This window comes from Podarcis bocagei, assembly GCF_964188305.1.
Source record: "Podarcis bocagei genome assembly, chromosome: 2".
Lineage (NCBI taxonomy): Eukaryota > Metazoa > Chordata > Lepidosauria > Squamata > Lacertidae > Podarcis > Podarcis bocagei.
In genome coordinates this window covers 53,340,897-53,368,509 of record NC_138126.1, presented here as the reverse complement: position 1 = coordinate 53,368,509, position 27,613 = coordinate 53,340,897, and the positions used below count along the sequence as shown (strand labels likewise).

The 27,613-nt window shown below is 41.0% G+C and overlaps 2 protein-coding genes across 17 annotated transcripts in view; one reads left to right on the top strand and one right to left on the bottom strand.

Moving 5' to 3' along the window:
* Positions 1-27,613, top strand: part of LOC308577174 (uncharacterized protein) — a 105,043-nt gene that overhangs the window by 40,714 nt on the left and 36,716 nt on the right. For 8 of the 9 annotated variants that reach the window (XR_014003481.1, XR_014003482.1, XR_014003483.1 and 5 more), the window contains 3 exons: positions 16,663-16,778; positions 18,057-18,346; positions 18,451-18,557. The gene's annotated coding sequence lies outside the window, so the exon portion shown is untranslated. Of the gene's footprint in view, positions 1-9,880; positions 10,015-10,869; positions 11,070-13,694; positions 13,787-14,508; positions 14,679-16,662; positions 16,779-18,056; positions 18,347-18,450; positions 18,558-27,613 lie in introns of all 9 variants that reach the window. The other variant, XM_081177207.1, reaches the window with a different exon arrangement.
* Positions 21,941-27,613, bottom strand: part of EFCC1 (EF-hand and coiled-coil domain containing 1) — a 66,195-nt gene continuing 60,522 nt past the window's right edge. For 3 of the 8 annotated variants that reach the window (XM_081176599.1, XM_081176602.1, XM_081176603.1), the window contains 3 exons: positions 26,243-26,312; positions 24,584-24,633; positions 22,863-22,995 (listed from right to left, as the gene is read on the bottom strand). In XM_081176599.1, the coding sequence (XP_081032725.1) occupies positions 24,620-24,633; positions 26,243-26,312 (84 nt within the window). In that variant the 3' untranslated portion in view covers positions 22,863-22,995; positions 24,584-24,619. Of the gene's footprint in view, positions 22,996-24,583; positions 24,634-26,242; positions 26,313-27,613 lie in introns of all 8 variants that reach the window. The other 5 variants (XM_081176597.1, XM_081176598.1, XM_081176600.1 and 2 more) reach the window with 2 other exon arrangements.

Here is a 27,613-nt window from a genome sequence, read left to right as displayed (position 1 = left end):
AGCAGCCATATCATGGGGCCTGCTTGGGGAAGTGGGGCCAGGGGAGGAGTGTTTAACCCTTTTTCTTACCTTAACCCTTGAAATAGATGGATGCATTTCGTAAACTCTTTTAGCTTTCAAACCATTGTGCAGGGGGGCGGGGTTAAGCTTAAGATAAAAGACCAACACTAAATTCACTGTGGCTCCATCAGCAGTTTTAATTTAAGTGTTCTGTACATAGATAGCGTCATGAAGGTCAATGGGGCCAAACATATTGGTATGTTGGGTTTGAAATGCTGTCACTCAATATAGATCTTAAGTTTCTGTTTTATTTTAAAATGCAGATTCCCTTCCCTAATGCTGTTATTTGATCAGCTTATAAATTAAACCTGAACCCTTGCATTAAAGGAATTTCAGTGAGATTTAAGAAAGAAAAAAAAACCCTAAGATGTTCAACTTTCTCCCAGCAGGGGTCGCTGAAGTAGTTTTGTTCATAGTGGCACATATGTGGAAAGAATGTGTGCAATGAAATGGCTTAGGTCTGCTTCAGTTTTGTAACATGAGAAGCAAATTTTGCATAGGAAGAAGGGTGTCAGTTGTTTGTCATGTGTAATGTCATGTGTAAGCGTGTCAGCATGTCACGTGTAGGGATGCTGTGGGCAGTTGTAGTGTTTCAGTGCTCCTATATTCTGTGAAGTAGATGTGTGCAAAATTTTCATATGCAACAGTCTGTAGAGGGTTTGCACACTTTAGCCTACCTTTAAGTTTTCTCTGAGTAGGAAATTCCTTATTTTTTATATTAAAACAAACAAAAACTAGAGGGAGAGAAAAAAATCATGCTGAGTTTAGCTTCATGTTGTTCTTCATGAGCAAACTCCAGCTCACATAGATCTTATCTGTCATGCCATCCAGTTATAACGTTATTGATCTGTTAAGGAAGAAACATTTAGATATATGTGTACATTGTAAGATATACGTGTACATTGTTAGTACAGATACAGTAGACCTTTCCGGGAATTAGACCTACTGTAACCATATATATATAAGTGGTCACACATTGTGCTTGCATAAGGCTTTTCTTTCAAAAGACCACAACTATGCTTAAATGCTTAGTGACATTTCAACAGTTGGACACATTAGACTGTTGTGGGACTTTCCACTTCCTTTATATCCTGTTGAGGGTAGAAGAGGAATTGCCTCTAAAGCAGGAGTGGCTAACCTAGGGACCTCCTGAGGCTACTGGACTACAATTCCCTTCAGCACCAGGCAGCATGTCCAAAGGTCAAAAGTGAAAGCAGTAGCAGTGCAAAAAGGCCTACAGGTAAGATAGTGTGAATTCTCTCTTCCTTTGAGCTTATTGTTCCCTGGAAGACATAGTGCTTCCACTCAAATTTTGGACTGCTCCTCTCAGCCAATGTCAGGTGCTGTTTTGCCTTTTCCGCTTGTTCATGGTCTGAGACTCAGTGCAAACTTTCCCCTTTAGAGCTGTTCCATGTTTCAGAGTTTACCCTTGGAGAACGGTCAAGCAGCTGGTCTCTAGGCCTGACCCCCCAAGCATGCCTTTTTTTAAAAAAGGCTAATAGCACTAATCTTCCTTCATCCTTGTGCCCCTTTTAGAATTAATCAGATTCAGCTTTCACAGCTCTTGGATAGCAGTCGATAATCTTGAGAGAAGAAGTCAATAATTTTAATGCTCCCGCCACGTGCTTCAGTAGATGAGAGTGTTGTCAGTCAGGGCCCTGCTGAGAAGCATTGACGGGTTGTGTTGAAAAGGAACTGCCAATTCCATTTTGCCTCTTGCCGACAACAGGCCCTGATAATGATCCTCCCAGGTTTGGTGCTGGGGTTTACATAACCAGTGCCGGCTATCCACTGGCTTACAGAGCAGGCTATGGGAACATGGGAAGCTGCCTTATACCAAGTCACACCAATAATTAATTTAGCTCTGTTTTGTCTGCACCAGCTAGCAGCGGATGTCCAGAGCTTCAGGCAGGGGACATTTCCAGCCCTAGTTGAAGATGCCAGGGGTTTAACTCCAGACCTTCTGCATGCAATGCAGATGCTGTACCACTGAGCTGTGGTCTTTCCCTTGCATTAGACATGATACACACATGTTCTGAGTGACGTACAAGCATTTTGGAGCTATGGGGTGTAGATTACAGTGCTGATCAGAGCTGGCCCACCCATGGCACGGGCTGAAGAGCACCACCTCAAGTGTCAGAAGTGCAGGAGGCATTTCCCCTAATAACAGTTTTGTCTAATACACACATTTTTGCTAAGCAATGTTCCTTAATATAATGCACTTTTTGTATGCCATTTTAATCAGTATATGCCTGTTTATGCACACTTCACCCATGCACGTGCATTTTTGTACTCAATACTTGGCTGGAGAACTGCATTGCAAATTTCAGAGAAGTGCAAATTTCAAATGATGTTGTGTTTCGTTTCCTGTGCTGTTTTGGAAAGGCTACCATAATTGTGAAAGTTCACCTTGAGATGCAAAATGGATCTATTTTCTCCTCCATCCTTAATGCAGGATGGTGTCCCTGTCTGTATTCCTTTGCCTGCTTCCAGATAAGTGAATGACTACTATTAACTCCTGCAAGGAAAGGGGGAAATGACCATCTTGAGAACTGTGAGAGGAGGTCCTGGGAGGAGGAATGTGTCTCTGCATCCTCCAGAATTCTTGTCATTTATATGCCCACTCTACACCCACCCACACATCATAATGAGAGGTGTTTTAATAATCAAACATCAAGATAGATCTTTTCCCCGGGAATCAGATAATTAAATTAAAGCTTGTTCAAATTGAAATGTTAATCCAGAGAATGGTTATGATTGGGAGGTGGGGGGTGGTAAGGAGAGAATCCCTTTTTAATCAAATGGCATTATTAAGAAAGTAAGCATCATGCTCCACACACCAATACTTGGCTAGTCTAAGATTAGTTGGCTTGATTGAAAATGTAAGCCTGTCCTCAAGCCAGTCAGTATATCTTGAGAGTGGAGAAGAGCAAGGGGTGCCAAAGATGTGTAATTGACTTTTCCCACCCACTGCATAATAACGCTGACAGGATCATAAAAGATGCAATAAGATTAAAGAGCACTTGGAACAGTTTGTTTTTGTTTTTCATTAAAAGAACTTGGCACAAAACAGAGGCTTTGCCCCCAGCACTGCGCAAGTGCTGACATTTTCTGCCTGATGAGCAATAAGTGCAAGGGCTGTGTGTTGCGCTTTACCATCACGCTGACAGTTTGTTTTCCTCAGCAGCAATTAGGAATGAATTTGTGGCTGATGCAAAAGAGGGAGAGGGAGAAAAGCCAAACAGAGTGACCTCCACATCAGACCTCTGCTGTGCGGCTGTGATTAAGTAATTTTTAAAAAACCATCTCCACTTGCCTTCATATACACCGTGTCATACACCCACCCTTTTCTCTTAGAAGAAGCTAATTTGACTCTCTCTCTATATATATATATATATAAACATTTTGATTTTTATTTCAAGAGATTCTTCAAAATTCCTCCTGAGTAAGTATTACAAGCAGCTATTCTGATAGTGTACAGAAACACTGATGCTTTCAGAGTTTGAATCAGATATATGTATATATTGTGTACATTCTCAGTGATTATCAGAACTATTACCACTGATTTTTTTTTCTAAAAAAATTGTTTAGGGGTACTCATTTTCCTACTCATATTGAAATACTGCCCCTCAATGAGGCCAAACTTAGATTCAGAAAATGTTTAGGGGTATGTGTCCCCCTGCGTGACCCCTCAGAAATAAAAACACTGACTATCACCATCACAAAAGTTTTGCAGTTGCAGGGTCTATGGGATAGGTCATTTTCCATTCAGGTCCAACATATTTTTAAAGCTTGCAAAGTGGTTGGTTTAGTTAACAATTTCCTTTCATTTTTAATAAATATCATTATTTTGCTATAAAAATAATAATATTGAAGAAAAACTGTTATTAAAATCTCCACACTCAGAAACAAAAACTGGCATCAGAGCAATAAAGAGACTATTCATTACTGCTCTTCCACCCACTCATCAGGAAGCAACAAAATGAGATGAACTTGCAAACAGGAAGTATTCAATTAAAGGCAAAGGAGTCCTGAAGAATCTAGGAATGTAGTCCTATGCATGTTTACCCAGAAGTAGGCCTCACTGAGTTCAGTGAGACTTATTCTCAGGAAAATGTGCATAGAAGTTCAATGTAAATAGTGCTTTACTTATGTAAGCTAGGCTGGTGTCGCAACTGCATTTTCTTATAAAAACATTGCAAGGAATCAGTTCTGAAAAAACACAGAGAGACAAACCTTGAATGCAATGGGCTGATAAGGACATAGTCTGGATGCTCCATAAAAGTGAATAGACAAGGATGGTAATTCCAGAGAATTAGTATGGAAACATCCCATGCCAGTGAGAATAATAAAATGCATTGGCTCTGGAAATGTGAACTTGAAATCTGGGTGGGAGACAGTGTCCTTCAGAGATCTCAAGCTGTGGCTATTTTGCTGCACATGCCAGCATTGTGTTATAATGATAGAGTAGGGTTTTTCCTCTGGTGGCTTTTCTAAGTCATTGAGAATGCTGCTGGTGCCTGCTTCTGCTTTCCTTGCGCCTGCCTTTGTCCTTCCTCATGTCCAAATGAAATGATGCTGGTTGGAACTCAGTGAAAGTGGCTTTCTTATTTAGAGGTTATTTATGATAGTAGCCATGTCAGTGCTGATGACTTCAGATTGCTGGAGGCTGCTCTGCAATGTCGTTTGTCATGTCATTGTCTCTCTCTTGTCTGTCAGACACAGAACCCCCAATAGTAACTAGCATTCTAATTGGAAAAAATAGGAGCTTGGAACTGAAGGAGAGCACTCTGTCTCCTTCAGTCAACACCACGGCCCTTGGATGAATCTGAAATCAATCAGCGTTAGTCTTGCATCTGGTCTGGCGGGATGCCTGCTGCAATTCTAGCCATGGCAGCAATGCCCATTGCTAGAGCTGCACGGACATCTGTGCTGAGTTTTTAAAAAAGGTATAATATGTTCTTTTCAGATATTTTCTGTACTCTGCATATGCATTGAGGCACACAGTGGGACCGCCTGAAATAAAATGAAACCAATCTTTAAATCATTGGGGGGGAGGGGGACAACATTGGACCCAGAGGCCAAATGCAATCCTGCAGTCCTCCTACCTTGCAAATCTGAGCATCCAAAGCTACTTACAAGACATTCCTACCAACGTTAACCTATGTGCTCAGTTAGTACATAGTAATAAACAGCTTGTCATAGAGGTGATGGGAAGCAGATCACTGACATGACATGATCTATGTGCCATCACAGCTATGTAGATCGGAAAGAATGGGAGAGAGATACACATAGTCTGGTGCACATCAGTCTTTAGGGAGGGAAATTCTATCCTCCCCTAACCATCGTCTTGTTCAGGCATCTGTTACCAACACCACACTTAAAGGGCATTAGGGATAAATCAAGATTATTACCACACTAGAGAATATCAGCACTTTCTTTAATAGTCTGATTTAAGCATTATAGGTCAGATTCAGCTAAGTTGTTTCTCTAGCAGAAGCCAGTGTAATGAGACTTCCTCCTCTGCTCCCCCTACACACACCCCGGCATGCCCTTCCCAAATCTCGGGAGGGTCAATAGCTCACCCAGAACCATGCATGAGGGGAGGAGAAGGGAGATTGTTCCATCTGGCAAGCAGAGCGGTGCTGACGGAAGGACCTCCTTAGCGCACCATTATGCGTCTCCCATATAGAGGTCAGTAAAGCTCTTCCCAATGATGCCAGCCCACAAGGTGGCCTTTATTAGGATTAAAAGATCTTACCTACTCAAATCTCCCCAACTTGTCAATGAATCTTAAATACCACACCTGCTGTTACCATGGGGAAGGGCCTTATGTCAGAGTCAGCATGGTGGCGGTCATGTTTAAACTGGCCATGAGCCAACTGAACTATTCCAACCATGGCAAGATGAAGAGGAAGTATTGGATCCCTTTCAACTGGTTGGTCCTATGTGTTATTGTACTTAGCCCAAGCGGATTTTATTGGTAGCCTTCATATCATAAGATGGCCCAGGACCAGCTCAAGTAGAAGCCCCCTCCCCCCCCAAAGGCAGGTCTCAAAAGTTAAGTCTCCCATTCCTGTGACATTGCAGAAGCAGGGTTAGATGAATCAATCCCTTCCTATCCTTGGCCAGGCTTCTTGCTCCTGGTAAGTTCTTCCCCCAGATTCGTACTGCAAGGTGAGAAGTTGGGTAAATAAGTATAAAAATTTCCAGTGATTGACCAAACTGGTCTCCTGAATTGTGTCTCTTTGCAGACTAGACTCACTTCAGATACATTCTGTTCTTATATTTCTAATAAATTACTTGTTTTTAAAACTAGTACATGGAGACGTTAACTGGCAATGAATTCTGAAAAAGCTTTTATTACCTGACTGATGTTCTGAAGTAACAGTGTGGGGTCAGAAAGGGAATTAATAATATAATCAACTTGGCAGGTAAAGTAAATAGCAAAATTGAACCTCCTCTGCACATTGTGAGTTTAGCAAACACATGTGATGGTCAACATAGAGGAGCACAAGCATTGCACTGTGTGTTCTGCAGAACAGACTTGACAGTGGGGCAGCACAGCATATTTTAAGCTGCATTGACACAAGCAGCTCAAATTGACTCTTGAGAACTCAGACATGTATTTTTCTCTCTAGTCTAGTTACATCTGTGATGTAAAAATTTTTCAGCCTAGAGATGGTCTCCACTTAAACACTGTTCAAGTTTGCCAGCATACAAAGAAAAATGGTATTTTTCTTTTGAATTGCAGGACAGATCAATAGAATTTAAGAATAAATATGTATATACAGTGGTTTAGAGAATATGGATACAGATACAGATAATTTTCATGGTCCTTTAAAGTTCCAGTCCTGTGTACACTTACTTGTGAGTAAGCTCCAGAACTTACTGGCAGTTCTTTGTAGATATATTCATTTATTTTATTTCTTTCAACTATTTATATACCATAGTTACCAAAATTTATAAGTGGTGGAGATAACTGTCCTCTATAACTATAAATTTTTTTTTTTTGGGGGGGGTAGCCATGGTAATTTGTGGCAGCAAAAACAACAGCCTGAAATATATTGTGACATAAGCTTTTCTTTATCAGATGTCTGAAATGATGTTCTTAAATGTGTGCAAAAATGATTACAGGGTAGCATCGCTCATGATGAGCTAATAAACACATGTAATAGACAAAACCATTATTTTCACTCAGGTCACAGGTAGTGATGGAACTGAACTTCTTCATAAGTGTAAATTCAGCAATTTCACACTACGGTTTGTCTCTGAAGTACCTTTGTTCAATGCATATTCTACACTTAACTTTGTTCTCTCAGTCACAAATGCTAGTAGATGGACATAAACAGAGATGTAAGGACACAGTATTGGGGGGCAAGATGAAATGAGAAATACAAACTGAAATGGGAGAGACACACACAGAAAGAGACTGAGACAGAGGACAAGAGTGGTGAGTCATGAGGCCCACAACAGTGATAAACTAGATTATTCTGGCAAGTCAAAACAGTGGTCATATCCGAACCATACATTTAAAACACTATTCTACTACAATAACAGTCAGGGCTTCCCCCAAAGGATCATGGGAACTGTAGTTTGTTAAGGGTGTTGGGAATTGTTAGGATACCCCTATTCCCCTACAGTTCTGCACAGTTTGCTTTGGTTCTGGTCACCTTTACTGTTAAAGTTCCTCAAAAATATTTGCTGTATGAAGCAGCTGAAGCAGGCAGGACAAATACCTAAGTGCCAAGTTGCCATTTTGGTAGGGGGGTTTGCCCCGCCATCCTACCATGTGCTGCGTTGCTATTCAACAGCTGACAGCTCTGTTTTGTTAGGCAGCCCCAGCCCACACTGTGAACATATGAGAACTTAATTATTGCTGCTTATTCTAGCAAAGTGCTTTGAGAGTCCTCTTCATTAGTAGGGGCACTGGAGACACTTTATTGACCATATTTGTTCCATTACACCTCCCTCTTTTATTTACTTGCACTGTACGAAGTTGTTTAAAGGTCAGCCATTGGAATCATCCACTGTCACAGGCAGCCTATTCATTGATTTCCCAGAATCCTTAGTGTGCCGCATCCCTGCTGAGTAATTCTCATTACCATAGTGATGTGCTTAGTGGTCATTACCAGCTAGCACTCATTCCACAGAACAGATGCATTCCGTGGGGTGATTTCTAAAATATTTCTCTCTCTATTGCAGCCAGTCACCTTCTGCTTTATTGATTATCTATGAACATAAGAACGAACAGCTTGATGAATCAGATCAGTGGCCTATCTAGTTGAGCAGCACAGGTGTTATCATTGTTAGTATTTCTGTTAGAAACAATTACATTAAATGTATAATACTAGTGGCAAATAAATGGGAAAATGTAGAAGCAGATCTTGAGTATGGAATACAACATTTGCACATTTAGTTCAGTTTAGAGAAGATAGAGAAAGGGTTACTAGTATGAGTGGTTTTTCGTCATAAGAAGAGGCTGCTGGATCAGGCCAATGGCCCATTTAGTCCAGCATCCTGTTCTCATAGTGGCCAACCAGATGCTTGTGGAAAACTCATAAGCAGGACCCAAGAGCCCTCTAGCCTCCTGTAGCTTCTAGCAACTGGCATTCAGAAGCATTACTGCTTCTCCCAGTACGTTTCCGAGCACAATTCAAAGTGTTGGTGCTGACCTTTAAAGGCCTAAACGGCCTCGGCCCAGTATACCTGAAGGAGCGTCTCCACCCCCATCATTCTGCCCGGACACTGAGGTCCAGCGCCGAGGGCCTTCTGGCAGTTCCCTCATTGCGAGAAGCAAAGCTACAGGGAACCAGGCAGAGGGCCTTCTCAGTAGTGGCACCCTCCATGTGGAACGCCCTCCCATCAGATGTCAAAGAGATAAACAGATACCTGACTGAAGGCAGCCCTCTTTAGGGAAGCTTTTAATGTTTGATGTTTCATTGTATTTTTAATATTCTGTTGGGAGCTGCCCAGAGTGGCTGGGGAAGCCCAGCCAGATGAGCAGGGTATAAATATATTATTATTATTATTATTATTATTATTATTATTATTATTATTATTATTATTATTATTATTATTATTATGTTTGTTTCTGACCCTCGAGACAGAGCATAGACATCGTGGCCAATACTATATTTGCCTCATTCAGGAAGCTTACGTGACTATATTATCTTGTTCATTTCCTCAGCTAATGATTGAGCTTGAACAAAAACTAATGCTTTATACTATGTAACTTAATGATAACATAGTAGAATAATGGAATATTAGTTGCTCATAATCACAAGTAGGAAAAGTTTACTGTACTCAGGTCCAGATTTTTGACTTCCCATAGGCATCTGGTCAGTCACTGTGAGAACAGGATGCTGGATGAGATGGGCTTTCGGCCAGATCCAGCCGGGCTCCTCTAAAGTTCTTAAAAGTCACTGAATCCCTATTTGGATATTCCTATCCACACTATTTTCATTGGAGGAAGAGGCAGAATGATGCCAGCTGCTTACACCACCACCAGTCTCACAATTTATGCAGACATTTCCTCAGTCTTCAAGCTGCAGAAGTAAAACCCAACTTCTCAAAAATCAGTAATTTTTAATATGTGCAATCTAGTTCCTAAGACGCAAAGCATTTAAACAAAATGACTTCCTCCTCAGTTTGCCCTTCAAGCGTGAAGTAATTATATATCTCTTCCAATTACCTATATAAACCTCCTTTAGAGACAGTGGATTTTGTAGAGTGAAATATCTTATTATTGCTGTGCTTAGGCAATTTCATATTAGCAAAGCGTTTGAAATGCAATTCACATTTGTTCTTTTCTTCTTAGCCCAGAGCTCATATCGAGGAGGAACACTATCAAGATGCCGAAGTTAGGACCACGGATGTGAGGCTGCAGATATAATTCCTTCAAACAGAGCAAACTCAGATGCTGGTTCCTGGCAGAAATGGAACAAGAGACAGGTATCAGTCTCCTCAGGAGAAGCTCGAGATTTGCAGAAGTACAATACTAAAAATAAAATCCTTAGTGGGTAATTCTTCCTTTAAACAAAAATCGCCCAGTGAGGACTGAGCATGCTCAGCAGCCACAGAATGTTGACTGTCAGGAAAGGAAAATGGAGGGGGGCATTTCTGCCTGGCTAGCTGGGAGAAACCCTCGAGATGAAGTCTCCTGGTAGGGGTGGGAACCCTCTTTTAGCCCCTCGACCACATTCCCTTGTGAATAATCTTCTGGGGGCAGCATACCACTGGTGGGTGTGGCCAGACATGTACCACTGTTCACCCAAGCAAGCAAACAAACGGAATTGTGACAGTTCAAGGAAAAATTCCAGCCAAGTAAAATCATTAGAGGAAGGTGCAGAACAGGGTCACTGTGGCTTTGACCTGGGCAGATTCCCAAGGGCCACATGAAGAGAACTGGGGGCCACATTCAGTCCCTGGGCCTCAGGTTCCTCACCCCACTGCAACATTGTGTAGTCAGGCCCATTTCTCAGTTCTGCTCCTAGTCTTACTAGTTGTAAATGTTTGAATTTTAGACAAGGGATTTCTGCATCACGTGCCTGCAGTAGCTTAGCATTCATAAAAATTTAGACAGAATGCCAAAAATATATGTCTCCTCGTCTTGGAGAGTTAATTGTCCTGAAGCACACGGAGGAGAAAAAGGAGAAGGAAAGAAGCTATGTGATAAAAACTATTTTTTTTTGTTTGAAATGGCTCCTCTCGTATGCTATTGAATATGCTATTATTCAGCTGAGTGGTCTCTTTCACTCTGATTTTATGACGCAAATTCATGGCTCAGCCAGATCTATTTATTCTTAGGTTATGTCAGCTACGAAAAAGCATCTCCAGCTGTGTTTTCCTTTCTGTCGTAAGTATAGCTGCCTCCATCCAATGCTTAATTATACTTGCTAAAACCTTCCGTTGACCCAAACAGTTACATCGCTTGAGTCATGCACAAAAAGTGTCTTCATATTCAGAAAGTCATTGGAATAGAGGGCACTCTTCTGCAAACTGTGATGGTAAGCCTTGGAACTTGGCTGTGTAAGAGATGTTTTGTAGTGCCTTTTTCTGTGCTGATGCTCACACAGATCTTGTGCCATCAAACCTGACCAACCTTAAGGACTGCTTTGCAACAGTTGAGAGCTGCTACTAATCCAGTGCCCTGAGACAGGAAAGGGCTATAATAATTATAAGGCATAAAATGACTACTAGCAATGGCAAGGCTTTCCTAAACTGCAAAAGGCCTCTGGAAGAGAGTTTTCTAAAAAGGACACCTGAATGTCAGCAAGGTGAATTTCCATAGGAAGGGAGTTCCATAATTTTATTTTTCATTTTCATTTATTGTTGAGGACCACCAGTAAGAGTTGCATTTATTGCCTTGCCCACTTTTGCTTCTGGCTCTGCTAGGGACGGAGGAGAAATTTGATTGAGTACACATGTAAAGCTGAATCTATCAGCTTTGCACTTTCCAAAACAACATGCAAACAAAAACTCAGCTCTCTTTGAAATTTACACTTCTCTGAATTTTGCAATGCAGTTATCCAACCAAAGTGTTTCTCTCCCCCCCCCCATGAAGATATTGCTGAAAATTAACATACAAAAATACATTATATCAGGGGCATATAAAGTTAAAATGGCATATAAAATATGTTGGGAAAACTTGCACTAAAATGTTGATGAGGTTTACATGAAATGTTTTGTTCTACTTAATCTGCCAATTGCTAAATAATGTGGAGAACTCAATTTAAGACTGAGGAAATAAGAAATTGAGAAAACCAAAATGGACAAATCCTTCCATTCTACCCACCATTGACAAGTGGCCTCCATAATGTAACACATGGATAGGCAAACTAAGGCCCAGGGGCCGGATCCGGCCCCATCACCTTCTAAATCTGGCCTGCGGATGGTCCAGGAATCAGCATGTTTTTACATGAGTAGAATGTGTCCTTTATTTAAAATGCATCTCTGGGTTATTTGTGGGGCCTGCCTGGTGTTTTTACATGAGTAGAATGTGTGCTTTTATTTAAAATGCATCTCTGGGTTGTTTGTGGGGAATAGGAATTCGTTCATTCCCCCCCCCCAAAAAAAATATAGTCCGGCCCCCTCCTGAAAAGGTTTGCTGACCCCTGATGTAACACAAGGAGAAATGCATCCTTGAGCTAAAAAAAAAGGTTCCCCATTCCTATTTTGAATTCTAGGCTAGTTGCAATATGCAAACACTTTTCAAAGACAGCTCTACACAGAGCTTTTTATTGTAGTCTAAGCTGGACGTCACTGAGGTATGAACAGCTGTAGCCGTATCATTTTTTGTCTAGGAAAGGGTACAGTGTCTCAGGTCCGAATAACTAGTAGACATTCCTGGCCTGTTCTGCAGCCCTGGAAGTCATAATTAAACTACTGTGACTATATTTCCAGAGACATTATCATTTTTCACTTAAGCAACTGAGATCCTAGTTGGATTTTGCCCCCTCAGTGCAACTAATATATGGAGTTTCCATAATCTGCCTGGTTGAAAAGTGGCAACTCTGGAAGGGACTTACCAATGGAACTGTTTGGAGCATCTGCTCTTCCTCCTCCTCGAGAGCAGTTCAAACATACTTCTACTCTGTATTTTGTTATGCAGCAGGGATGGGGAACCTGTGGCCTTTCAGATGCCCTTGAACTACAACTCCCATCAACCCTGAGTATTGGCCATGCTTCTGCGGCGTGAGCTTTAATTTCAGTTTCCCTAGAATCAGTGCATCCATTGCTATAGTTTCTTTTGAAAACAGTCCCTTTAATTGATGGTTCTGATTAATATTTTCTAAAATGCAAATTACCATCTTTTCAAATGAGACTATTCCCCTTCTGAAATGGAAAGTGTGAAATGTATGAAACAGCTTGTATAATGTGAAATTAAAATCCTGTTAATTTAAAATGTGTGAGGTTTGTTGATCTCTTGGGCTATTAGAAAGGAGGGGGGGAACCTTTGAAAATAAAATAGCTATCTGTGGTGGGTTTGTGCTTGACAGGTTTCACAGAGTTGTCTCCTTGTTTTGTTAGCTATTTAAATAGTCATTTGTCTACACAGCCTGACAACTTGCCCATTCCGTAGTGAATTTCTTGAGACAAAAAGACAGCTTTTCTCCATGCTAGCAGGGAGTAAACTGAGCATGCTGTGAATTTGATTTCTAACTTGACTGGTTATGTTTAAGTGCCAGCTATGATAGCTGGAGTTTGCCCCAGGGTTCTTTCTCCATTTCCCCTTTTTTCTAATGGAAAACTACTGTTTAGATTATGTATTTTGAACATCACAGAAGTTTCCATAATGTTCCTGTTTTACTTATTAATTTTCAAAATATGACAATTTTAAAAAGCGGAAGTTTTTAGGTTAGCAGAAGTCCCTGGATGACCTCACTCACAGTGGTTTCAACAGAATGGGGAAGAAAACACCACCCTGCCAACCACCGTGGGGCAAGAAGGAGTCCCCTAGTGCCACCTTCTTGAATTGGACATTCAGATAGGAATCACTGAAGGACATTGTACCCAATCTCAATTCCTACCTTATTCAGGCAAACCAGAAGAATACCAAGGTCAACAGTATCAAAGCTGCAAAGAAGTCCAGAGGAATAGCAGCGTTGCACTTGCCCCCATTCTCCTTCCAGTAAAGGTTATCCATTCAGATGACCAAATCTGTTTCTGTACCAAAAGCCGGTTTGAAATGGATCCAGAAAACCAGTGTCACTCAGGAGGTGGGGTATGGTATTTTTCAATATTTTCCCACATAACCACTTCAAGTTCAGAGCTTATCAATTTTTTATTTCATAAGTTCAGGCTGTTCTGTTCTTGCATCAAGCTTTTATATAGGACAGCATTTAAAATTTGGTCCTATCCATTTAGACTTTGAAGTAGTACAAGCCATTCTGTCACCTCAGATCTTTTCTCACCTGCTGCTTATTCTCAAAATCAAATTAATATTATTTTATTTGTATTCCTCCCTTTTTTACATAGTAACACAGTGAGGTTTACAAAATATGGTACAAGCGAAACAAAATGCAGCATAGAACAAAAACCTTCAGCAAGGGGTTTCAGAAGGGTCTTAAAATGCTGCATTGGTTATATGCCTGTAGCTTAGCCTTATATGCCATTGCCACCTATACTAATTCTTCGGGTTTTTGAAATTGTTTTTACTAAAGAGAATATGGTTTTCCTTTTTCTTTTTTTCATTTTTCACTGGGGGGGACTCCTTTTGTGTTTCAGATATATTTTTAAGATACATTTTGTCTTCAGCATCTGTCCTCTGTCTGCATCTGGGCTTGTTTTTCCTCCTTTCATACTTTTGATCTGCACTATCTTCTTTGATGCTTCTTCCCCACCCACCCCAATTGTCTCATTTTCTTGGGTGGAGCTGGGGGAGGGGAGGCTGTTGTTTGCTTTTCCTTTCATCCACGTCAGTCTTTTCTATGTTTCTTTCAAAAGGCACAAGAATTAATTGCATCCAGAAACAGAGATTAGTTCTTTTGGGCTCACACACACCATGCTGCCCTACACATAAAATGAAGAAAGATAACCATGCTGGAGATGGATAAGACTGGAGCCGTAAATGTACAGAAGCCATCGTTGTAAATCCAAATGCTTCAGAAAGAAAGGTGGTGCTCAATTAAATTTCATGCTAAGACTCCACTTGTAATAATCTGGCATTATGCAGAGTTATGGGTAGCTTTTTCAACAAGTATGCCAAGGTAAAAATTAAGGGTTATGTATTAAACCTCCATGAAATTACTCTTCTTAAAGATAGCCTTTTGTGTGGTAATATGATTTGTCACTTACACATCCTGGGAGTCTTATTGTCATGTGGATTTGCAAAGGAATTCTACTGTAAAAAAATGCTTCCCCCCCCTCAAACGATGAAATAAAAATGTGCACTTGCAAAATAATTTCCATAATTTAAACACATTGCATGATGGATCAACACAGAGGATGGATTGATTTTATTTAAATCACAAAGGAAGCAAATGCCAGTTGTAATTGTTGATTTAAACCAAGTCTCCTGTTTCTAAATTCACATATTTTCTTAGAAGACATGGATTACAAGTTGCTATGGCATATTTGTTTGCAGCTTAGAGCCAAACTGTACCTGATGCTTGTCTTCTCCAGGCTTTCCCCTGCCTTCTCTCTTTTTCTATTAAAAAAATGTAACCATGAGACCACAGTCTAAAGTGGAAGGCCTGTGTGTATGCACACATGTGCCTGTGTGGAACCACAAAGAGAATGACCTTTCTTAAACCTTCCCCCACCCCTAGTACTTTTCTTCTGTTAAAATACCCCTAAAGCTGCTCTTCTTATTACAGGGGGAAAGACCTGTAGGAGGAAATGCAGCTGGGGATGCAATTTTTAGCAGAAAGAAAGGGAAGGAACCTAAGAAGAGCATGCTCATCTAGTTGAGCATCCTTTTCACACAGTGGCCAACCAAATGCCAAAGGGAAGCCAGCAAGCAGCCCCGGAGCACAAGAGGACTCTGCCCCCCGGTATTTTCCAGCAACTGGTATGCAGAAGGATACTCCCTCCAAAGGATAGCCATCATTATAGTTGATAACCCTTCCTTCCATTAATTTGTCAAATCATCTTTTAAAGCCATCCGAGTTGATGGCCACCCCTGCCTCTTGTGGCAGAGTTCAATTCTGCACAACATTAAAGAAGTACTTCCTTTCGCCTGTCCTGAATTCTCCAACATTCAGAATGCCGTTCCGATGCCAGTCTTCACCTCAGCTGTTTTCACAGATTAAGTTGGTATAAACAGAAAATGTCAGAAGCTCCACAAGGCTAAGCATCACATGTAGGTTGACCCCAAACAGAGGGTTTTAAAAACAAGCACATTCCAAAAGTTGAGGTCATGTAGCCAACGTGCATTCCAAAATTACATCTAAGTAGATATAAAATACATTTTTTGCTCTTTCTGTATGCATATTAAGGAAATTAAGCAGGGCTGTTTACTTGAAGGCTAAAACTGCCCTGCTCTCTGCACTTGGAAACTGAACAAAAGTGGAACTTATTTCTGAGTAAACATATGCAGGACTGAACTTTAAGTGTCCATAACTTTTCAGAAGCGATGATCATTACTTACTAAGCAAAGTAGGGTTTCTCCATGTAATGGAAAACAAATGCTGGTGGTTTATAGTCATGATCTGAGAACTCAAGGAAATGTAGAGCTTAGGTGACTCAAGGTCATAAGAGTTCAAGGCCACCTACCTTGGGCCATCTGGAGGTTGATTGACTTTAAATTCTATCAGCTACAGCCCCTGTGGCCAGTGCTCAGAGATTATGGGAGCTGTAGTCCCATTGGAGAGCTAGAGGTTTCCCATCACTGCCACAGATGATCCTGCCAAGATGCAGGCTGCTATGTCACGGCTTCAAACACAAGTGATGATTTGCTCATTCCTTGGTTCAACAGCCATCCCCATAAGTAAGAAATATAATACATGACTTATTGTGACATTTATAGCACAGCTAGTACTTAACCTCAGAAATGAGATACGGTATTTCTGCACATCATTCTTTTTAAAAATAGAATGTGTCTGTGATACAAAGTCACTCTCTTGCTTCAGGAAATGGTCTTTATTTTTGCACTTGCAGGCAGTTTCTGGTGCCAGATGGAGTGGATAATTAACATGCACCTGAGATATCCTTATCGGTGCCAGTCTTTACCTGCAAGGCTAATACTTTTGAAGTCAATGACAAAAGCACCAGCCGTAAGTGAGCTAAGAGCCATTATGTCAATGGGTCTCTCATGCATGTACATTTATATTAAGGTCTAAATGTGCGCTAGGGCGAGCTGGCAATCCAAGACAGCAGGTTGACTTGACGTGCAGAGGGTAGGAGCCCAAAATAACAGAGTATTGTGATTGAAGTAATAAGCAGAAGAGCAGGCCGCCAGCTGTCTAGCTGAGTCATTTCATTCCCATGCTTACCCTCAATAGGAAGGCCTTTTCTCAATGTTCATTGGAAGGATGATTACTCTGAAATTGGAAAAATAGGGGAGGGGGAATAAAAAAGGATCCCCCCCATGCAATCCTGCAAAGATTATTAGTTATGTTGAACTATTGCCACCTTCATAGCCTAAAATTCTGCATAATTCACTGTGCAAGAGGTTATGAGAGAACAATCAGGAAAAGGAATTCAGGAAGAATTACCAGACATGAGTATTAAAAAAATCAGGGATTGGGAGGCAAGTAGAAACAGATTAATAAGGGTAAGCAAGAGTATGGTGTGCTTAGGTGGGCTTCTCTGTTGTTGTTGTTGTTGTTGTTGTTGTTGTTGTTGTTGTTGTTGTTGAACATATATTTTTACTTGATAGGGTCATAGGTCACATCCACACCATACATTTAAAGTGCTTCCCCCAAAGAATCCTGGGAACTTTAGTTTGTTAAGGGTGCTGAGCTCTAGGGAACCCCTTAGGAACTGCTGGTCCATAAATGCCTTGTGAGGGTGCTTCCTCCCCAAAACTCCATTTGTTCTCCATGGAGCAGCAGCTGTAACTGGGGGAAAGGATGGATACGCAAAGTTATTCCAGCATCTGAGGAAATGATAGGAATCATCTGAGAAACTGATTTACTGTGTCAGTTTCATGAGTAGAGAGGAGTCCTTCTCTCAGTTGTGAGTTTCAGTGGAGATGGGGAAAGGGATACTGCAGATGAAAAGGCTTCCCCTCCATACTTTCATACAATTGAGATTAAAATGTGGTTAATCATAACATTTAAATGTATAGAACCAACTCCAAAAATAGTGGGTGGAGCACTAAAAGTGTGCTTCCAGAGCAATGCACCTGCTGACAAGTGAAACAAATACAGAGGAAGGTTGAAAGATGATTCTAAATCTACCTTCATTTATTGATTTTAAAATCAAATGGTGGTTTGTTTGTTTTTTTAAAAAAGGTTAAAATTATTTAAACCTGATCTCCTGACTTTGCACATGCATAGCAATGGCTTGGTGGGTGAAAAAATGCTCTAATGTCCATTCTCCTCTTCCAGAGTGGCCACAAATAGAAGACCAGCATTTTTTAAGTCTGAACTCAGACAAAACCCCCCACTCCATAATGACACAAACTGGAAAAACCTCTGGAGAAACAACCCAGTTGCAGAATGTGTTGATGCTTGGATGCAGCAGTCACACCACTTCATATCGATGGGGAAATAAACAATGAACTAAGTGCAAACACCTCTTGTCATGCCGGAAACCAATTTGGATTTCACAGCACCTTATCAATATAGTTTAAGTTAATTCCTTTCTGAAGTCACATTGCTAAAAGGCACAGATCAAGGTATATGTCTAATCTATTTAATTAATGTGCTGTGACTTTCCTGTGTAAAGATGCATTTTCATTTTGGAAACTCATTAGTCATTCCATTACAAATTTATTTGCAGTGACAAGGACTAAATAACAAGAGAATCTTGAAGCACCTTAATGACTAAGGGTGGTATCCAGCAGTGATGGTTTCCTGGAGGAAAGAATCTATCAGAGGAATGGGAAGGTAGGGATATTTTGGAGATCTAGCATCCCTATGCAGTGCCCTGTGCTTCCCTTAAATCGGCTATGGGGGGTTGGGGAGAACTACTGGAAGATTTTTGGGGCACATGGAGTGCATATACTTCTGGTATAAATTCTGATTCTTCCTTCCAACTCAAATGAGAATGAATACATAATGGTGGTATGGGAGGAATCGCTTAATTCTCTTATTTACCTCTAACAGTCAGTTAGAGACAGCTAGTGTTGGCAGGCAGTAAAAAGCAATTTTGTGGGCAACACACTCCAGAAAAAGGAAGATACCTATTATAAAAGGATTGTCTTTATTCCATGTAGAATATTATGCTTTCTATTTCTCAATATGGTTGTTACATGGGACGTGTCTGGATTTAAAAAAAAACACAACATTTCTCCATTTTTCTCTCTCCAAATATTTTACTTAGACATCTTGGACATGTTCAATAAAACCCTCTAGATCATCTTTCTAAAGCCACATTCACAATGTATGTTCAAAGCACTGTGGAAACCGCTTTAAAGAACCATGGCTCCCCCACAAAGAACAATGGGAGTTCTCGTTTGTTAGGAGGGCTGAGAGTTGTTAGGCGACCCCCTAGTCCTCTCATGGAGGTGCAATTCCAAAAGTTGCTTATGAAGAGGGATTGGAAATTGGAGCTCTATGAATAGAATGAGGTTGCCTAGTGACTCTCAGCACCCTTGGCAAATCCTTTGTGGGGAGCCATGACTGTTCAGTGTGGTATCATAGTGCTTCAAATGTAGGATGTGAAAGTGCCCAAGTATGCTCTATTAATTTTGTCGTCACAATGAAAAGCCTCACAGTACAGAGCCAAACAGGACATGGCATGGGAAAAACTGTGAAACTGTTTTAAAGCAGCTGCACGGGAGGCCTCATACAGTGTGGTGGTCCTGGAGGGAGAGGCTAATATTTTCTCCTATGCTCTATGCTATTTACCTCACAGGGCAAACCATGCAGGCACCTGTGTGATTGATGACCTGTGTGTTTTGGCAAGAGTGGGCAGCTTGAACCGCTTTAAGGAAAATGTGTTCTTTCCAATGACAAAATGGCATGCGTGGCGAAAAAGGGTTTGGCCCTGCTTCTGCCAGTGCTTTGGCCCTGCTCAAATCACCCTTTCCTCACAGCTGCTCTTAACACTTTTAGGGGGAAATGTGGAATATCCTGTTCATTGGTCCCCATCACATCTAGTTTGGCCCTTCACAATTGGCTCCACAAGAACAGACTCTGTTGCTTCCTGCATCGAACTTATTCCAGTATAATTTATTAGCAGAATCTTCTCTCAGCACCTGCTCATTACTCTGCTCTTCACAGCAGCAACCACCTGTGTTCAGTGACAGTTTTTTCCTTTCTCTGGTTACACCGTAATTGGTGTTTTGTCTGGGCTATAGGGCATCTGGGTTACATAGCTCCCTAGCTTCTCATTAGGAGAAATGACTGCTTAATGTAGTGGATATCCCAAAGGGAAGCAAAAATACATCCAGAATCCACATGTAAATGACCTGAGGGCACAGCCATCCTTTGGGACAATATACCTTGTCAGGTATGTCATATATTTCCCTGCTATTATTTCTCCTCTCTGCTTCTTTATGAAAAGCATAGGCAGTAGAATACACCTCTGGTTTTTTCCACAGTGAGGCTTATATAGGAATCATATATTAATGGTTGCTTGCATCTGGAATGCATGGTGGGTCACTCTAGGAGCATATAAGACGATGTGGCATTCAGATTCTGTGGGCTGAATGCTGCATTTTGCTGTTCTCTCTTATCTTCTCAGCTGCTTCTAGTATGGGAACTGTCTGGTCTTCAGAAGATATTATCATGAAGCAGGAAGGGAAACATATGGTCTCTTAATTTGGTCGCACACACTTATATTTCTCTTTTGTGAGAGATCCAGTTCCCTTGTTTCCGTAATGACTTCTTCTCTTGAGGCTTTCTGTGTTGTCTATGTTATCTATGCACAACTGAGCAAAATATCACTCTGTTTATATATGCATCAGTTACAGGAACAATAGTGAAAATATATTCAGACCATGACCTTGCTTTTGCTATCTGCATACCAACCTCATAGTATTGTCAGCACATGGCATAGTTTTGCATACTATTTTGTAGCTCAGGATGTATTTTATACAGTAATTGCTCTGTGGTGTGAAAACAAAACATCACTAATTTATGAAAAAAAATCACATTCAAAATGAGTCTGTGACTTTAGCTATTTCCCCCGGGGAACGTTTGGCTTAATTTTGAATTAGATGTTCTTCTGCATCCTGAATTGTCTATTGCAGCCAAATCCAAAATCTTTTTCCATTAAGGACTGGGAAAGTGCCTATTTAAAATTGCACATTATTTCATAAATAAGATAAGACATCCTGACTTTCATTTCTTCTTTGCTCAAGAACAATGGGGTAAGAATAGGGATGGGCACATCCATTGTTTTTGGCTTCTAATTTTTTCCAGTCTGAAGTTCAGTTTTTCACATTTCTATATCAGCTTGCAAATCAATTTCCCACAATAAAATGCATTTTTTTGTAAGTTACTTTCACTACAATGTGCATTTTTATGCTCATCTGCCCTGGTCTGTGTATATTTGTACACATTACTTGACTGGAGAACTGCATTGCAAAATTCAGAGAACAGAGAACTTTGTGAAGAATGGCTGCATTTAGGTCCATGCATTGTTTCAACGACTTGGCTGAAACTTTTGCAGTCCAATAATTCTGGACTGTGGTGCTGGAGGGAGTGCCCAAAACACAACCATTTTAAGTGGAGTTGGTTCAAGCATTCAGCTGCAAAAGCATCAAGTGTGTTCCTTAGTGATATGCACGCAGGAGAGAATCTGTTCTTGGTGTGGTATAGCAGCACCTGCTATGGAAAGCAATTTCCCAATCAGGTGCACTGGATGTAGACCAAGGTCATGTACTAACAATTTAGTTACTACAAAGGCATAACTGAACATGGATCAAACCAGTACAGCCAACAGTTTCGATCAGGAGTTCCCAAACTGTGGTCCCTGGGCCACCGGTGGTTTGTATGCTTCACTAGCTGGACCACGGCATGTGCACATTAAATACTCATTGTGGGTTTTAATTGCATTTTTATAACTTCTTGGTGTTTTGTTTTATTTTATTGTATTACAATTTGAATTTTGCGGAATGGAAATTGCAAAAGAATAGAGTGCAATGTATAAGAAATAAAAGATGAAGCGGGGGGAGGGACAAAGAATACTGCGTTTGGTTGATGATTTAAATGATAAATCTATGTGGGGATGGGGAGGATGTGGGGATGGCTTTGGTATATTTGCATTGTGATGTCATATAGAAAAAAAAACTATTTTTTTAAAAAAAGATTCACTGCCATCATTTCAACAGGATAAAGGTAGCATTTAATATAGCAATCTAAAATTTGCAATACGACAGTAGTGAAAAAGCTACTATCAAAGCAAAACTACATTTGTAGAGTGGCTACCATTTTAAATAAAGTATCTGGCTGGACAAAAATGCAGACATAAGTATAAGAATTAAATAAGGTCTGTGTTTACAAGCATGCATACTGACACCATACAAATGTATGCCCTTTGCAGGATACATAGTCCCTCATGACTATAGGTAGTGATAGCAACCAATAGCTACCTCAAGTTTAAGCAACCTTGGTGTGTTTTCATTATACACTCATTTTCCCTTTGTACATTACGAAGGTTCCCTGACACACACACCTGTTAGATGCTCCAGGGAAGACAAACTACTGAAATGTAGCAGATAACATTAATCTCTCTTATTATAACCAGGAAGCTAAAGCTCTACAGGGTTAGTAACAGGATAATTTTAATACAACGGATCAGAATATTTCTGGTACCACTTATCCTTGGGAGCAAGGAGCTGTCTCCTGGATAAGGCTTGCTTAGAAATTAGATGAGAGATTACAGAACTTCCCAGAAGTATCATACCCAATTTCACAATTCAAAGTGAGAGAATGAACAAGTGGCAGAACACAGGTTGTATACAGATAAGGTCTCAAGTTTGAATTTCTGGAATTTCCTGTGGAGCAAGGCTCACGGTCTGAGAAAGACACAGGCCACAGACCCCAGAGATGTGTTCAAGACCCACTGCAAGTCACTGCTGACAGTGCATGGGCTTTGTAATGGTTCCTCATATTTCTGCAATTGTCTTTTATTCTTCCAGCTTTTACACATTTCTAGATTGTGGAGAACTTTGTGCTTTGGTGTTGTAGCTTTTAAGCCCTCTGGGTGGTAACAGTCAATGCGTTGTGGGTGGCACTGTTGCTCAACAGGAGATAACCAAAGAGTTAGCCAAGGATTGGTGATCTGGAGTTTTCTCAAGTGGTTTGCTTTGAATGAGTTCACAGGCAGTCAGTTCATGGTAGAGGGTATCTAAGACTTCAATGATATGTGGTTTTCCTTTAAAACAGAAAAAAAATGCAAATAGTGAATTGGAAGGTTAACAAAACAAAGACGAAGCAGTATGAATATCAATAACATGTCCTTTCTTACAAAACGTAGGCATAATTGCCAAAATTTGATGCAGACTTTTTGAAGGACTGCATTGCAAACACATTCTTGTTCATATCAGAGTGAAGCAGAGTGGAGCAATCTTCAGTTATCTTGGTTGCTCCTTCTGCTTCACACACTGTGGTCAGTTAATCCACATCCTTGAACACACAAAGATGAGTTTTGAAATGTATCTGTCTCTGTATGTTGGCAGTGTGCTGTAAGGCTAAGCCCCCTGAAGCTGTAGTCACAAATAAATAGCCACAGATAAAGCCTTTGGGCTGTAAAATTAATCTCATGCCTAAATCAAAGTTGAGTTCCCACTACAATGAGAGAAAATTGCTAACCAAATCCACCTGGTAACGTTTGATTGTGGGTGCTTCCAGTCAGGTGCTGAATATTGCAAATGGGTTAATCAGATTTTGCAACCCAGTCATTGGCAACATGGGGTGTTTTCTTTAATAGATAGCTTATCTAGTTTTCCATGGAACAGGTAAGTCCAGATAAAATGGGGGGGAAATATGGGCTGGAATTTTAATGCCAGCGATGTCCTGCAGATGCTGCGCACAAAGATTTTGGGATGCAATTTGTGCAGTAGTGAATACAAAGAAAGTTGATGTTGCAAATGAGGCAGGCTTAAAATAGAATGCTTGTGGGTTGAGTTTCTTTTCATCTGTGATGCAGATAATTCTATTTGTTGGGGAAAGAAGCAGGGAGGAGAGGGAAGTAAGGGAAGAAATGGGAAGTAAGGAGGGAACTGCACTGTAAGCTCCACACGGGACTGTTGACAAAAGCAGCAGATCTCCAAGAATCATAGAATCATAGAACTGTAGAGTTGGAAGGGACCCTGGGGATCATCTAGTCCAACCCTCTGCAGTGCAGGAATATGCAGCTGGTCCATACAGGGATCGAACCTGCAACCTTGGTGTTCACAGCACCATGGTCTAACCAACTGACCTATCCAGGAAGTTCAAGGTGCACACATTCTCCTCCAAGTCTCCTCACAAAGCTACAATTCCTAGATTTCCCTGGGAATGTGGATTGATCGTCAGACAGCTCCAAGGATTGTAGCTCTGTGAGGTGTATAGGGGTGTCCTGACACTTCTCAGCAGCCTTAACAAACCACAGTCCCCAGGATTCTTTGGAGGAAGCCATGTCTGTTTAAAGTGGCATGATACAGATTGAAATGTATAGTGCAGACAGGGCCAATGTTACAATTCCCAGCAACCAGCAACAGTGCCCAGAATTCTTTGAGTGTAAAATGTGTTCTGAATGTGTTTTAAAGGTACAGGGCAGGATTTAACTAAGGAGCCCCATCAGCACAAGCCCTGCAAAAGGACTTCCACTTGTGCAGTGGGCCTTTCCCTGTTCTCTTCCCCCTGCAGGCCCCCTAAATTGCCTAAATGGGGCAGGATGGAAGAACCCCTAGAACAGCACACAGGAGGGGGAGGAGGGGGGGGGTCATTCTGCCTGGGGAAATGCTTGGCCTGACAATCACCTTAGCATCATGTTGAACTCTTCCCATTGCGTCTTCTCAGCTTAAATCTCCTAAAAAATTCAAAGACATTTCTCTTCCATGCCACTCCCTCAAGAAAACAACAGAAAACCAGGCCTCACTTTTGTAGGGGGCAGGATATTTTTAGGGAGGGGATTTTGGCACAGCCTTAGTTTATTTGCCATTTATTGAAGGACTCATGTTGAAGGGTTCAAATATCCAGATGCCTAGCACTGAGGGACAAGGAATCCCTGCTGGAGACAAAGAGATAATGAAAAACAAAAAAAACCTTCTGTATGCATTAATTCCCTCCCATTACTTGCATTTAGATCATTCAGACTAAATTTCGAATCGTTATCTCATATATTTTCATCCATTCTTCAACCCATTTTGCTCTATGAAAAGCTCTTCCTTTCCCTGCAGACTGTCCATGTGCAACATGCCAGTTCCCTCTCAAGGAGGTCAATGCAAAAACTTTGCAATTAGAAACCAAGTAATCAAATAAAATCCATCAGGTCATAAAGGTTCTCGTAACAACGGCTTATGCACAGTGGGGCTCCCGCCTGAGGAGAGGACTCAGCAGATTTAGGCTTTGCATATGAACATGAAAGGTTATTACAGAGAAAATCTGACCCACTTCCTTCACTAAAGGATGCTACTTTCCGCTATATTCTCTTTTGTTACACTGTAGGGAGGAAAGAAACTTTTATGCAGTGAAGAAAAATTAGCCTAGAGGGTGTGTTCTATTTTCTCACATATCTGTACAACCCCAATGAAAAGGAATAGGTTGAATATGCATTTGGGCAAAGCTCACAGTCAATGATAAAAAGACTGAGTGAGAGGGAGGTGTCTCCAGGTATGCACAAAGTTCATGCTAATGGCAGAATCTAGTTATGTTTCCATTTCCATGTAATTTCAAAGATGGGAAGACCTTCGATTTAATAGATGTCTTCAAGTAACAATTCCCTGTCTCTCAAAGCAAAGCAATGGTGAAATTAAGATTTTATTTATTTCTCACCAAAAGTGTCAAGTGACAAAAAGCATCTCCCCTGCAACTTGCTTTATGTCAGGATAGCAATTAGACACACTGACCCTCTAAACAAAAACAGGAAGTGGTGCCTTCTCTATCAGGGTTGCTATCTCATTTGCCTTCCTACAGCCCTAATAGCTGCTCACCCATCTCACCTTTTCTCTTGCCCAGCTATCAGAGAACGGTCATGGGGGTCTTTATGAGCTCTATCCTTTGACCAGTGCCTGAGCTCATAGAAAACCTTGCTCATCAGCAGGTGCTTAGATGAATTTCCTTAATTGGACCTATCCCTGACTCTCAAGAGTGTAATATCTTCTCTTTATCTCAGGGATGGGGAAATTATGGTCCTTCTGATATTCTTGTACTCCCAACTCCCACCATTTCTGGCCATTGGCCATGTTGGCTAGGTATGATGGGAGTTGTGAGTCCAACAACATCCAGATGGCTACAGGTTCCCCATACCTTCCCTAGCCATTTCTGAGAATGTACCAGGCAGTGCTGGAATGAAAAGTCTCTTCCATCCACTGCAATAGCAAAATCATGTTCCCCTCCAAATTGCTGCTCTAGGTGGCCTCTCTATGGACAGTGACACCTAATGGCAAGGCTCTCCATGCATGGCTTTACTTGCTTACCATGTTCTGGGTCACAGCAGGATTCCAAAGTGCTCAGTAAGATTTTCCCCAAGGCGCGCTTAGATATGTTCTTCAAAACACAAAATATTAGGGAACATTTAGCTTCAACAGAGGCTTATATGCACACTTCTAAAGAGAAAGAACATTAGTAATCCCTAAACAAAAAAGGAAATTTGGTCTCCCTAAACAAAAAAGGAAACTCATTACTATATCTAACAAAAAAAAAACCCACCTCATAGTCATTATTTTGTTTATTTAAAAGATCTATACTGTGCCTTTTCCTTACAAAAAGCTAAAGACTGCTAACTATAAACTGGCAGAAACATGATTTTTTTGGGCATTCTTTTATTCTTTGTCATGTTTTAACCAAGAGATAAATTCTAGAGTGCAGTTTCAGAGGGTAGTACCTGTGCAATGATGCATGGACACACCTGGGTACATGGTTGTACACAACAAAGAATGCAAGCAGAGGATATGGAATAAAAAAAGCATTCAAAGTGATTGTGGGCTAATAGCATAATACTAATGGCAGTTTAAGCAAATGTGTAAGTGGATAGCATATCAATTTGCAATGGAATAAGTGAGTCCAGTTCACATATGGCCCCAGCACATGAGTTTTGTGCACATGAGGGTTTAGCCTACCACATCACTTGTAAAACTTGTAAAGTATATATAAAGGAGGCCTCTCATGTGAACCTGCTACCTGTTTTGGGGCACTACATGGCAGAACAGAGTCTCAAACAAAGACATGCTCTCCCAAACCCACATTCCCAGCATGTTTGCACTTGTGTCTCAGTGACATCTATGCTGACTTGGTTATGTACACAGAATGGAAGATAGCAGGATCCCCAAGGACATGCTCTATGGGGAGCTGGCTTCAGGTACCAGGCCTGTTGGTGGACCAACTCTGCATTACAAACATGTCTACAAATGTGACATGAAGGCTGGAACATCAACCCCACTGTGTGGGTATCCCTTGCAGACGACTGGAGTGCCTGGAGACAGACAGTCAGGTTGTGCATCCACAGCAGTGCCCAGAGGAGAAATGACAGCTAAGGGGAGTGCAGAGAGAAGAAACGCCATGGTGCATCTGTAACAGTGAAACCAGACACCTTCACCTGACCCACAAACATGTCTCTCCCATTTGGTCTCTACAGCCACAGCAGGCACTGTAACTCTCCAACAGTTTAACTTTCCCCCTGATGGTTCACTCTTCCATTGTCTCTCGAGACAGATGGATGGAAACAATGGATATCTGAACACAGCTTATCCCTATGTGATCAAACTGTATTACAGTGGTACCTCAGGTTAAGAACTTAATTCGTTCCGGAGGTCCATTCTTAACCTGAAACTGTTCTTAACCTGAAGCAC